Consider the following 14,082-nt stretch of genomic DNA (forward strand, 5'->3'; position numbering starts at 1 on the left):
AGTGTACCATAATATACGGCATGTGCCTGTGCGTCATTATACTCCAGAAAGTTACTTGATTCAGTCAGCATGTAAGATCCTATTTATATTTTCTGACTTCTAAGAACCTTGGAAAGTGGTTTAACTTTTAATGGTAACTTTATGGTAAAGGAGTTTGTTACATCTCAGCATGATAAGGCAGTTGTGAAAATTTAAGTGGCTAATATTGTTGTGTTTTAGACTCCTCTGAGAAAATGTTCAGAATCCTGCCAATCCTGATACTGGAAGTGCAGCTGTACTTGATAAGAGGTAAGAGATCTTCTCTTTTAACTAAAAGAAAAGGAGTACTTGTGGCACCTTAGAGACTAACAAATTTATTTGAGCATAAGCTTTCGTGAGCTACAGCTCACTTCATCGGATGCATAACTGTCATCAATATAACTGGCATAAGAATACAACTTCAGCCTTTATACGTGCATTTCAAAGTCTTCACCAAGATTTGCAAAGGTGACTAGTGATTTTTCAGAGCTCTGTTTTTGGGCATCCAACTGGAGGTGGCTTGTAGGGCAGGGGAGTAGCCATGGGTGGGCCACAGGCCACCCTCTTAGCACCCAGGCCCACCCCTGTAGCCCCGGCTCTGCTCCGGCCCCAGCGCTTGCCCCGCTCCGCCTGCCCACCTGGTGCTCCAGCTGGGGAGTAGTGTCGAGGGCTCACCCCATTCCTGCCCGCAAGCCCCCATGCCCCAACTCCGCTCCCCAGCTGGAGTGCCGGGCAGGCAGAGTGGGGTAAGCCCCTGTACCCCAACCCCACTCCCCGGGGTGCCCGACTGGGCCCTGGGGGCCCCTGGCTAGCATGTCCATTGCCTCTCGCAAGACGGGCTGGGGGGGGGGGGGAAGCGGCCCCAATTCCTCCTGCCCCCCGCCCCTGCCCTCTGTCATTGCCCACCCACCCAAAGTTAGGGCCCACCCAAGTATCCCATCCTGGCTACACCATTGTTGTAGGGGCCAGATTTTCAAAGGGTAGGTGCTCAGCACTTCTAAAAATCAGGCTCCTTTAAGAAATCTCATATTGGGCATCCAAAAACGGAAACATCCACAATCACTAGTGACTTTTAAAAATCTTGGGTGTTTCCTTCCAAGTGGCACCCATCAACTTTTCCATAAACGGCCATTTTCTTAACAGAGACATTTTCCTTCACGCATATCCACTGATCCTTTTGTCTTTTCCTCTCTATCTAATCTATTTATCTAATCTAGCTACTTCATGTGACACCTCCATCACCATGGCAGCTGAGCACCTAAATCATCCAATCCTCATCACCCGAAAATATCAGGCTTCTAGCTACACAATAACTCAGTCTTTCACATTCAGTGAAACTAAATGACTTTAACTGGATAAGAGAGAAATAAACAAAATAAAAACAAAGGCCTCAAATGAGTCCAATCCTATTATTAAACTGTTAGTAATTATTAAATATTTGATTTGTGGTAACATCAAAGGCCCCACTCAGGATCGAGATCCCATGTACCAGATGTTATACAAATACATAAGAAGACACAGTTATGGACTAGAGACAAGTCAAGGAATAGGCTAGCTGTCCATATAAGGAATGGGCTAGGGAAAATAATTCTTTGGGCCCAGATCTCTGTTGTCCTACTATCCCTCTACCCACTGAGGAATATCTTCAATATAGAGGCTATTTGGATGGTAAAGCCAGCTATGCTGGTCCTTATAGTCCCTGTCTTAGGGGCTTCTATCTAAAATACTTATATGGCCCCCATCACTGTAGTATCTGAGTGCATTATAATCTTGAATGTATTTATCCTCACAATACTCCGTTGAAGTAGGGAGGCACTATTACCTCCATTTTACAGGTAGAGCACTGAGGCACAGAAAGACTATGCACCTTGCTCAAGGTCACACAGGAAGTCAATGCTAGAGAGGGGAATTGAACCCACATCTCTTAAGTGTTAGGCTGGCATCTGAACTACAGGACCAGCCTTCCTCTCTAGGCATAGCTATGGGTGTGAGTGTGGGCGAAGCACTGTAGAACCCTGTGTACTCTTGGTTGCTGCAGCTGCCTGTAGAGCAGCGGTTCCCAAAGTGTGGGTCGTGGTTTTAAGTGGGGTCGCGGCAATCCTGAGTGTATGGAGGATGGCATTTTACTGCTCTAATGCAGAGGTGGGCAAACTATGGCCCGCGGGCCACATCTGGCCCGCACGACAGTCCTGCCCGGCCCCTGAGCTCCCGGCCAGGGAGGCTAGCCCCCGACCCCTCCCTTGCTGTCCCCCTTCCCCTGCAGCCTCACCTCATTACACCGCCAGCGCTCTGGCCTACTGCTCCTGCCGGGCAGCACGGCAGCATGGCTGGCTCTGGCCATGTGGCGGGGCTGCAAGCTCCTGCTGCTCTGAGTGACACAGTAAGGGGGTGGGGGGTCCCGAGAGGGGGTGGTCAGGGGACAAGGAGCAGGGGGGGTTGGATGGGTCGGGAGTTCTGAGGGGGGCAGTCAGGGGGTGGGAAGTGGGAGGGGGCAGACGGGGTGGATAGGGGGCAGGGTCCAGGCTGTGTGGGGAGGCACAGCCTTCCCTACCCGGCCCTCCATACAGTTTCACGACCCCGATGTGGCCCTCAGGCCAAAAAGTTTGCCCACCCCTGTTCTAATGGCTGCCACTGACAGTTCAGGAGGGTTTCATCATTTCATACAGTTTAAGGCCAGAAGGGATAATCAGAGCATCTAGGCTGACCTCCTGTATATCACAGACCATTAAATTTCACCCAGATCCCCTATGTTAAGTCCAAAGACTTTCATGAGACCAAAGACTTTCAGTCCTCAGGAGACTAAACTATGTGCTACAGGCAGCAAACCGGAGTGACCAAGGTGCTACCAGTGCCTGAGGTCCCTGCAACGGCAAGAAACTGATTAGGTGAGAGATGTCCAGATACCACACCACATGTTATAGAGGAAGGTGAAAAAAACCCAGGTGCCTGCCAACCTGACCTGAGGGAAATTCCTTCCCAACCCCAAACCTAGTGATCAGATGGACCCTGAGCAAGACCCACCAGCCAGGCATCTAGAAAGAGGATTCTCTGTATCCCTGACAACACTGGTTCTCCTCATCTGTTGTCCCATCTCCACTGTAGCCAATCTCTGATGCTTCAGAGGAAGGTGGAAAGAGAAAACAAACACAAGCCTAGAATACATCTACCCAGTTGTACATCAGGAAAAAAAATTCCTTCCTTGCTCCTGCAGGCGACCTGCTGAACCCCCTGAAGCATGAAATTTGATTATAGTCTTAATCTTATATTATATATCTTAATGCACAGCTGCAAGTGTTATGAGCATGTGGAGGTAACACTGTTCTCCCCATGGGCCGATGAAGGAAAATGGTGAATGGGGGATACATAGATTCACAGGTTCCAAGGCCAGAAGGGACCACTATGATGAGCCACCCTGACCTCCCACACACAAAGGCCATAGAATTTCTTCCAGAAGCTGGATTAAAGCATATCTTTTAACCAGATGTCTGATCTCATCTTACAGACTCCCAGTCACGGTGAGTCCACCACCTCCCCTGGAAAGCTGTTCCAAAGTTCTTTTACCCTCTCAGCTAGAAAATTGTGTCTTATTTCAAGGCTGAATTTGACTTATGTCAACTTCCAGTCATTGGATCTTGTTATGCCTTTGTCAGCCATGTTGAAAAGCCACCAACTACCAGGATCAATAGAGGATCAGGCAGTGTGGAACTCTGCTCCACCACTTCTCCTTCCTTCATCCCCCACATCCTCCCACATCTGTTCCTCAGAATGACCTACCACACATACAGCTGGGGCTGGCATGACTGCGATAAGAGGTAGTGGAGTTGCCTCTGTCAGCCTTCTGCATATAGAGAGTTCCATTATGCAAAAGGAATTCTTCACTGGCTATCTCTAGACATTGTAAGGCCATTTTGTACTACATAAGCAGTTCAAAGTAGTCTTAGCAGACTAGAGAAGCCAAAATATCTATTAAATACTGCTAAGGATAAAACCTTCACTTTACTTTTTTCTAGACATCCAAATGCAAATGGAATTTACAGCACAAAGATATTCTTTCACTCTGGTTTATTATTTCACTTTCACCACAAGGTGCAGTTGAAACCATACTTTCTGTGTAAATATGAGATCATAAATGATATAGATAAAAAGGAAAAGCTTGAAACTCTTTTATATCATTCTTCCTTGATGACAATTGCTAACAAGGGAAGCAACGATCACACTGCTAAAAAAAATGAAGTTTTTCCTACTGATATTTCATTAATTTATGACACAAAAGTTGAGGATGCACGAGTAGCTATCTGGATTTCTCTTGATTATCACTATTAATGATTGCTAGCACTACTGCATTAAATCTGCCACTGTATTGTACAGGTGACGTTACAAATAAAATAAAAATAAGATATAAGGAATTTTATAGTGGAAATAACATTATGCATCAAATAAAGTTTTAAGGTGTAAACAGTGTGCAGCAATAAATATTTCAGGCTCATGTGACTGAATGTCTCAAATGTCATGAAATTTAAACTTGGCAGCTAACTAAAGGAATTGTTTTGCCATCCTTTCTCACATGAGCTTGTACCTTGCTCTGCAAGAAGTCCCACTGACAAGATTCATTGGAACTATTCATGGAGTAAGGTGCTACTCCACGTGAGTAAGTGTGGCAGAATCAGAACTGCAGTGATGATTGATGGCTGCATTGTGTGATGCCTCTGGTCTATAAATTCCTCCAGTAATGTGTACTTACAATGGGCAAAATTTTGCTGTCCTTTGCATATGTGTGTATCCACAGTAAAGCTATTGATTTCAAAGGAGTCGCACTGGATTCACACTGGTGTAAAGGACAAAACAAATTGGCTTAGCACGTCCACAAAGGATTGTTCCTTTTAGAGAAACTTCAGGGTACACAAGGTACCGTAATAATTTTAGACAGGTGCCCCTTGTGTAAATATCCATCCAAAGACAATAATGGGTTGTCTGAGATGCAGAGAACCTCAGTTTGTATCTTCTTCTGTTTTTGTATTTTGGACTCTGACATCAGTATGGATTCAAGTGGATTTGCTATTTACTCACTGTTATCAAGGGGAAACAATTAAAACAATAACAAAGAAAAGGCTGCAAAGTTATAGTCTAACCAATAATTTTGAATGTTTGAATTTCTGACACATTTTGACCCAATGAAAGGAAAAGTCATAACATTTGCTCACTGGGTATCATATGGTTTTGTCTATCTTAGCTTTTTTCACAGTTGAAGTTCCTCAACTACAGTACATTGCAGAATATGGGAGCAACGTGACCATGGAATGCAGGTTTCCAGTGGATGGCCAGTTAAATCTTAAAGACTTAAGTGTCAGTTGGGAGCAAAAAGGGTTAAAAGAGCAAAAACCAAAAGAAGTTTACACTCTTCAAAAGGGGGAGGAAGATCTTAAATCCCAGCACAGAGACTATAGGGGAAGAGCAACATTGTTACGTGACAAATTGAATTTGGGATATTCAGTGCTTCAAATCACCAGCGTAAAGCTGATGGACGCAGGGTCTTACCTCTGTCTCATTGATTATAGAGGAGCTGATTACAAGTACATTACTTTGGAAGTAAAAGGTTAGTGGCTATATAAGACATGAATAATATATTAACTCAAATTTAAAATTCCGCTTCGCAAGATCAGCACTAACACTTTCTGGCTCTACTACAAAGACATTGGGCTCAGTCCTCAGGTATACCTAAGCAATGTTTGAGGTAGCTCTTAGAGGGGGAGTAAAAGTGGCTTTATATCACCTTTCTTTTCCTCTGGATTCTGGAGCCTGTTTTGTCCCCAGCACAACTTGGAGCAGCTTTAGGGCTGCTCTAAATTGTACCATCTTGTAACAGACCAAGTGGGGATTGCCCAAGTAATTGTACCTGTCAGGCCAGGGACCTGTTATTTGAAAGAGACTAACAATATTAAACATAATTTACACTGATGTAACTGAGGGCAGAATTTGGCTCATGGCCTTTTTTGCTGCTCATAGCATGTCAATGAGATTCTATGTTGAAACCTCTCCTGTGCGATCGTTTAGAGGAAGGGTTTTTTGAAAGGCAAAGAATGGAGATGCCAGTTTTAAAGGATCAGCTGTGTCCTTTGGCTTGTGTTTGCAAGCATCTAGTCATTTTATTTGTTTCATTCCAATACGGTGATAATGCCACAGCTGTAAGCTAGTGTTACACAGACATTCAAAACACCTATTTTTCCCTTGGGTGGCCTGAATTGTTCTTTATCATATTACCACTGTTGTATTTATTACAGTAGAGCTTGCAGGCCCCATCAGTGAATGGAGGTCCATTGTGCTGGGCACTAGCTTTCTCTAGATCCATGAATTACAAACACATTATCTAGTAAAAACAATGAGGAGTACTTGTGGCACCTTAGAGACAAACAAATTTATTTAGGCATAAACTTTTTTGGGCTAAAACCCACTTCATCAGATGCATAGAGTGGAAAATACAGTAGGCAGAATATATATACACAGTACATGAAAAGATGGGAGCTGCCTTACCAACTGGGAGGTCAGTTCTAACTAGACAATTCAATTAAAGTGGAAGTGAGTTATTATCAACAGGAGAAAGAATCACTTTTGTAGTGGTAATCAGGGTGGCCCATTTCAAACAGTTGACAAGAACGTGTGAGTAACAATAGGGGGAAATTATCAGGGGGAAATTAGTTTTTAGTTTTTGTAGTGACCCATCCACTCCCAATCTTTATTCAGGCCTAATTTGATGGTGTCCAGTTTGCAAATTAATTTCAGTTCTGCAGTTTTTCGTTGAATAAATGGACACAAATCAGACATCAAGAATTATAACATTCAAAAACTAGTAGGCGAACACTTCAATCTCCCTGGACACTCAATAACAGACTTAAAAGTGGCAATCCTTCAACAAAAAAACTTCAAACGAGAAACTGCAGAACTGGAATTAATTTGCAAACTAACCACCATCAAATTAGACCTGAATAAAGACTGGGAGTGGATGGGTCACTACAAAAATTAAAAACTAATTTCCCCCTGCTACTTTCCCCATACTGTTACTCACATGTTCTTGTCAACTGTTTGAAATGGGCCACCCTGATTACCACTACAAAAGTGATTTTTCCTCCTGTTGATAATAGCTCACTTCCACTTTAATTGAATTGTCTCATTAGAACTGACCCCCCCACTTGGTAAGGCAACTCCCATCTTTTCATGTTCTGTGTATATATATTCTGCCTACTGTATTCTCCACTCCATGCATCTGATGAAGTGGGTTTTAGCCCAGAAAAGCTTATGCCCCAATAAATTTGTTAGTCTCTAAGGTGCCACAAGTACTCCTTGTTGTTTTTGCTGATACAGACTAACATGGCTGCCACTCTGAAACATGATCTAGTGTGGCTCTGCAGGAAGTAGACTGAAGAAAGAATAGACATGGTAGGCCTGACCAATGCATACTATATTCTGCTGCAACATGGCCATCATTTCAAATTGTAGAAACAGTTGTAGATAAGTAACAGTGAAAGAAAGAGGGAAGGAATAGTGGAAAAAAATAATACATATTTAAAAGCAATTGCACTAAACTTGTTCTTATGCAGCATCTTACACGAGAATAAATGTCCAAATAATGAGTGAACCTGCAGAAGAGGAGTTGGTTTTAACTTGCCAGTCAGAAGGGTTTCCTCTAGCTGAAGTGTTCTGGCAAAATGAGAAGAATCTTAAAGTCAACGTATCTGTAAATACCACCTACACATTGACCACAGATGGACTATACAATGTAACTAGTATGCTGACATTCAAGCCAAATGCTAGTGGAAACTACAGCTGCACATTCTGGAGTAAAGAACTTAATGAAGAAACTTCTTACATTTTCACTTTAGGTTCGTATCTCCTTTTGAACTTTTACATAGGGGTTGCCACAATGTGTGCGTGTGAGTGAGAGAGAGAGAGAGCATTTGTAGAAGCTGATTATATGCTTTAATATTATACTATATATCCTAAAATCAATCTCCAAAATTCCTTCCAAGTAAGTAGTATAGTACTGATTTTTTGGAGATAAAACGAATGAAACATTGTATTTGCTTTTGGAAATCTGGCATTTTACTAGCTGTTTCTGAACCCAGATTAGTTTTGCTGTTAATATACACAACCTTCCCCTGTCACATATTTGCATTTCCTCTTCTAAATTCTAGAATAGCTGCCCTTGCTTAGCTGCCAGTACAATGGTACTCCTCAGCGTATATTTGCAATCTGCATGGTTTTCCATTTTCTGGAATTCTATCCAACTAGTCTTCAATCAGTGCACAGATGATTTATAATAATATTCACTGAGCTGTCATGAATACAATGGGCCTAATTCTCATTTGCAGTACACCACTCTGGCAGCTTAAAGGAGTCTTATTGTAAGTGTAAAAATTTATACCCACCCACTTTAAGGACTCTTTGCTCTGCCTGGCGGTGTAAAGAGGCCTTAGTGTAAATGAGAGTAAGGTCCGATAACTTTATAAACTATATTTCTTTTTTTTCTTCTTTTTTTTTTTTGTAGCTCGACAAACATCAGTTGTTGGAAAAAAATCTCTGAATTTATTTATCATCCCAACCTGTGTAATAGCAGTTGTTCTCATATCTGCATTAATTATCTTTCTAAAGAGAAAATCACTCACAAAGCTCCATGCCAAAAAAGGTACATTTTGACTTTATTTAGTGGGTCCAATCTCCTAATTTGCTCTTCAGGCCTTTCAGAACAACTGGATGATTTCTACCCACAGTCACTTGACATTTGATTCTTTTGTTTTCCAGAGGAACTCTGATCTAAAGATGACTGATTGTTTCATTGGGTTAGGCTTTACTTCCCTCACCATGAGACACAGGAATTTTATGTATGATTTTTGTTCAGATTAAATAGCTAACACCATGGTGTATGCGCCATACTCTTTACTGAACTATTATTAGCTGGGTTTACTTACTTTATTTATTTTGCTTTTTTTCTTAATGTTTTACTATCTGAAAGAAAACAATAGTGGGAAAGTAATAATGGATAATGGCCTATTATTCAACTCTGATATGGGTAATAAATCACTTCTCCAGTAAACTATACATGCACTTTGATTATCTTAATAAAGAATTTGAATGGAAACAAGATTATGGGCCTAATCTTGCAATTAAGGGCTGTAGGATTTGGCCATAGAGTTGTTGGACAGAAGAACTGTGGAGAAATTTGTTACAGTCTCATGCCAAATATAAGAACACAGATGTTTTGGATATTTAAAAATCTGTTGAATTATATTGTTATGTTTTTAAAGTAGAAACTTTTAAAATAAAATTCTCTAAATCAGATTTGTTCACACTTGCTTTAACAGACAAAAAAAGAAAATGTCTCCAGTTACAGAAAGAAGACAACAGTAAGTCATGGAATTTTAAACTTCCTGCTTATGACTTTTTCTTTTTAACAAGGGCATTGTCAATATATAAAGAATAAGTCAAATGAGAACACTAAAGAACCACTACGTACGTTAGAGTCTAAATTTGACTTTCCTTAACATTGCTACAAGCCTAGTAGGAATGTTCTCCAGATTCTACATGTAATCCTATGACTTTCCAGATAACACAGAAATGTGTAAATAATGAAGAACAGGTCACTTCCTCTCTCCAAGGTATTGCCTGGTCTGCTAGTCTGGTTCTGGGTCCACATAAGGCCATTGTGTTTCTCCTAGCCATAATCTGGTACAGTACCAGATGATAAACTAACTTTGTTTTGGTGAATGTAGAGTTTTCTGTAGTAGTATGTACTGCATGTGACTTGCTTCTCCTTGGCCTTTGGCTCAAATCTAGTGTAGTATGTTTTTATCAATATATCAACTGATATGTCCTTTGCCTGGGGACTATATCCTGTCCTCATTGAGAGGGACTTGATAATCAAATGGCTCTTTTCCATCTTTAACTCTTATGAATGTATGACTTTCCTTGTCGTACAGAAATTTGCACAAAGCAAAGAACAGGTAATTTCCAAATGTATCTGAACTTCCACAAACTGTATTACAACACAACTTTCATTTTGTAAAAACAAGATAAATCAAGCAATAAACAAGATGACAGCATACAAGATGACAGCATTCTCACCTAAGAATTTTCTGCATTTGGTTCTATTTCGTATTTCAGATGGGTTAAACCTTGTTATGGGTTGAGATTAAACCTCTCTGAAACTGATGCATGAATATGCCCTTCATTTAAGATACATGGAAGGGACCAATCAGGGGCCTCACCTCAAACAAGGCCTAATAGAGTCTGCCCAGAAATTAGCACTCTGTGGGCGGAAGGTTCCACTAAGTATTGTTCTGACCAGTCATGTGTGTGAGAGAGTCCATGAGAGCGTCTGTCTGTCAGTATGGAAAATCCTACTAGGGGGTAGGACAGATAAAAAAATGAGAGAGGGACTCAAACAGCAAGAAAACCAACCAGGAGTCTGTTAGCATGATGTATGACCCTAGAAAAAGCTAGAGAGAGAGGTTTTGGGTCTGCTGCTGGCTAAAGAAGCTTGAGACTGTAAGCAAAGAAGCTATCCTGTTGTTTTGGTTCTTTCTGCATTCAGAGAAGCAGGACTTTGTGCATTTCTTGTAAATAAACAAGATTGAATGAAAGGAAATAATAGACTCCACCATATATTTCTACTTCCAACTAGAGATCCCCAGAGACCAGAATTTTGACTAGCTATTCAGGTCAAAAAGGGATAACAATATTTATATACTTCAGCCTGAGATACTGTAGATAAAAATCTGTATAAAGCTGTTTATCAATAATATGCTGAAGACAGACCCAGAACAAAATCAGTATGGAGAACTGCCAGAGACTAGACTCCATAGGACACAGTTGAAATAATGGGCCAGATTCTGGCCCCGATAAGCCTGTTTTGCACCATAAAATGCCCTTAAAGCCAGTCTCCTTGGCCAAAGGGAAATTCTCTTGGCATAAGGAGTGGATTCTATTCCACCAACCTTCTCCCTAAACCCAGCACAGGGTATGTGCCAGGGTTGTTGGCAGTAGGAGGGGTTGTGGCCACAGTGTTGCTGTGTCCTGGCAATTCCTAGTTGCCAGAATGGCCCCTTGGGAGTCATCGAAGCGGGACATAATTTAAGCAGTCCCAAAACTGTTTTAAGTTACTACACAGGCCAAACAGACCACCAAAGCCCCAGGGATCAATGAAATACATGGTGCAAAGCCCTGGCACAGTTGAGGTTTTGTTTCAATATTGGGAATGGTCTCTGGAGAAACAACAAATTGTAGTTTATAGGCCAGCTAGTGTTATGTCTTTTCAAAGGATGGGGTTAAATTGAAAATACATCTTCTCTTCTAACTAATAAAAACCAAGTTAGAAGGTGGCCTGGTGACAAGATGACTTTGAGCTTCCAGGGGAGAAGTGTAGATTAGGAATTGGATTGATGAAGATTGGGTTTTTCATGGAAATGATTCACTGAATGTGCTGCAGGATACCTCCGGCTTTCCAGTCCGTTAATAGGTACTTCTAAAAACAGACACTGTTTAAAGTGTCCCAATTAAGCACTTTAAAAATAAACCTTAATAATCAAAAGCCAAATTCTTTACTCTCACAAACTGATGTAAAACTTCAGTGGAGTTACTGCAGGCACACATGAGAGTAAAATTTGATCCCAACTAAACTAAAGCCATCACGCAAGATAAACTCTGGAGCAGAGCTTCAATGCATGTCCAAACCTAACCCTGATGCATATTGTTTGAGCACATAGCGTGGCTTCTCATGGATTTGATTTCTTAACAGCAGTAGAATTCTTTTCACCATAATGCCCAGCCCCTGCTTACACATCAAGTCTTATGTTAGAGATTATAATGAAACACATTAAAATGAAGAATTTGAAAGGGAAGATAACAGATCATTGGGATACTCATTGCCTTTTTTGGGTTTTGTTTTACTTCCTCTTTCTAATGACTGAAAATGTCTATGCAGTATGCAGGAAATCATATGACAGCCAATTATATTTCTCAGCATCATGCATTTTTAAGAAACACTGGAAAGAACCTTTATTCTATGCTATGTGTGTATGTGAAGTCTGAAAGCCACAGATGTTTACTGTAATGCTTTGGAAATGACCTACAGTCCCTCAGGTTGAGGAACAAGATTTTTTTGTATAAGAAATTCTGAACAGTACAACTTAAGTTATGTCAGCAATGCAGATTTAGAACATTGACCTAATTATTTAGGCCCCACTAGTGTGTATACTTTTGCACATGATATTCACGAGTAATCCCATTGGACTTCATTTCAACTAGGGTGACCAGATGTCCTGATTTTATAGGGACAGTCCCAATTTTTTGGTCTTTTTCTTGTATAGGCTCCTATTATCTCCCCACCCCGTCCCAATTTTTCACACGTGCTGTCTGGTTACCCTAATTTCAACAGGTTGTAGATTTGTTGTTATTCAGCTCATATATATGATGGTCAGTGGGAGTTTTGTCTGAATAAGAAATTCAGGATGCAGCTCATAGATATTAGAGTTGGAAACACAACTCAATGGATAATTCATTATGAATAATCTAGATGACCTTTGACTCTCTTTCTCTCTGCAAATGACTGTATTCATTGTTCTTGGTCCATAGCTTGTTCACAATCAATTTATTGCCAGTGTTCTAGATTCAAATTTTGAAGCGTTTTGATTGGTCACAAGGGTCTATTTCTGTTCCTTGATTGCATGTGCATTCAAAATCTATATTTTGTTAATATTCTGCAAAATATTCATTAAAATTCATTGCTCTGGGCTGCAGTTCAGAAAAGCACTTATTTGTGTGCTTAACTTTAAGCCTAAGAGTAAATCCTTTGAAGTCAATGGTACTAGTAAAGTTAAGCATCTGCTCACATGTTTTGCTGAATTGGGGCTTTGTCAAACATTCCTGCTGGTAAACCTGTTGCTACACAATTCGCAGACAGAGAACACAAAAGGCATGTGAACATAATGAAAGCAGATTCATCTAATTTTTTTAAAAAAATCACAGAAAATGTTGTAATTATTTGCCCATCTCTATATGTAAAAGAACTAACAGATAATTTTGCAAATCTTCCACTGTTGGTCATAAGCAAATATTAAAAATATATTACACTATTTTCTAACCACATAGAGCCTGAAATAAAGATTGCAGATTACCCGTTTCACATACTGTTCCCAATAAGTAGGTTTCCGTATCTGCAGTTCAATTAAATCATTGTTACTTGTGCTGCATCATTGGTATGAATGGCACTGCACAGACATTAGTGGCTTTCTTTATGCAAGCCATGTAGGAAGGATGAGGAATTCTGTCAGTACAATTACTCTGACAATGGTCATGATAGATATCAGACAAATCATCTCAGTCTTGTCAGCACACTTCTCCTCATCCCTGATGTGCATGTGCAAACACACACATCTCTGGCAATAAGTAACTTTAAAGTATATAGGCCCAGATAGTGGGACTGCTTATGAAAGTAAATGCTCACCAGTTGAATAAGATGTTCATAATCTGACCCACAATTATTAATAGTAATATTCAAGGCTGACTCTCATTAATACTATAGCCTCTTTATGCCACTCTGTCAGTATAAAGCAATCTTAAAATGGGTGTAACTGTAATTTATGCCCACTTTAAGGCCCTTTTGCACCACCAATATGGTGTAAAGGAGCCTGAGTGTAAATGAGAATTAGACTCTTAATATTTAGTGGTTTTAAACAGAAGTGTTTTTTAAATTAAAATTTCCTTTTAAATTTTCCTGTTCTGTTTTTTAAAGGACATTTGAACCCTGAAATCCAGGACTTAATCATGACGAATGTCACAGATTCAAGAAACTGCACAGACGTGTGTCCATGAAAACTCTTCATCTGCCATGCTTGCAGTTTGCACTTTTCAGATCCCTTTTTGAAGACTACATAGGGAAATCACAGCACTTTAGGTCTGGAACAAACAATGCAAATTTTTCGTTTTGTCTGGACTATACTACTTAAAGGCTCCCTGTGCCTTTTGCCATGTTGTATCTTAGAGTTACAGAGAACCATACTGTTATTAAACTTGGTT

The 14,082-nt window shown here is 40.5% G+C and overlaps 1 protein-coding gene across 1 annotated transcript; it reads left to right on the forward strand.

The window, feature by feature from the left end:
- The first annotated feature begins 233 nt into the window (after positions 1–233).
- On the forward strand, positions 234–13,878 carry LOC141988257 (programmed cell death 1 ligand 2-like). Its single transcript, XM_074954095.1, has 6 exons — positions 234–288; positions 5,249–5,611; positions 7,611–7,892; positions 8,558–8,695; positions 9,372–9,413; positions 13,799–13,878. The coding sequence occupies exons 1-6, from the start codon at positions 234–236 to the stop codon at positions 13,876–13,878; spliced, it is 960 nt and encodes a 319-aa protein (XP_074810196.1).
- The last annotated feature ends 204 nt before the right edge of the window (positions 13,879–14,082 follow it).

The sequence above is a fragment of the Natator depressus genome, chromosome 5 (genome assembly GCF_965152275.1).
Source record: "Natator depressus isolate rNatDep1 chromosome 5, rNatDep2.hap1, whole genome shotgun sequence".
Classification (NCBI taxonomy): Eukaryota; Metazoa; Chordata; order Testudines; family Cheloniidae; genus Natator; species Natator depressus.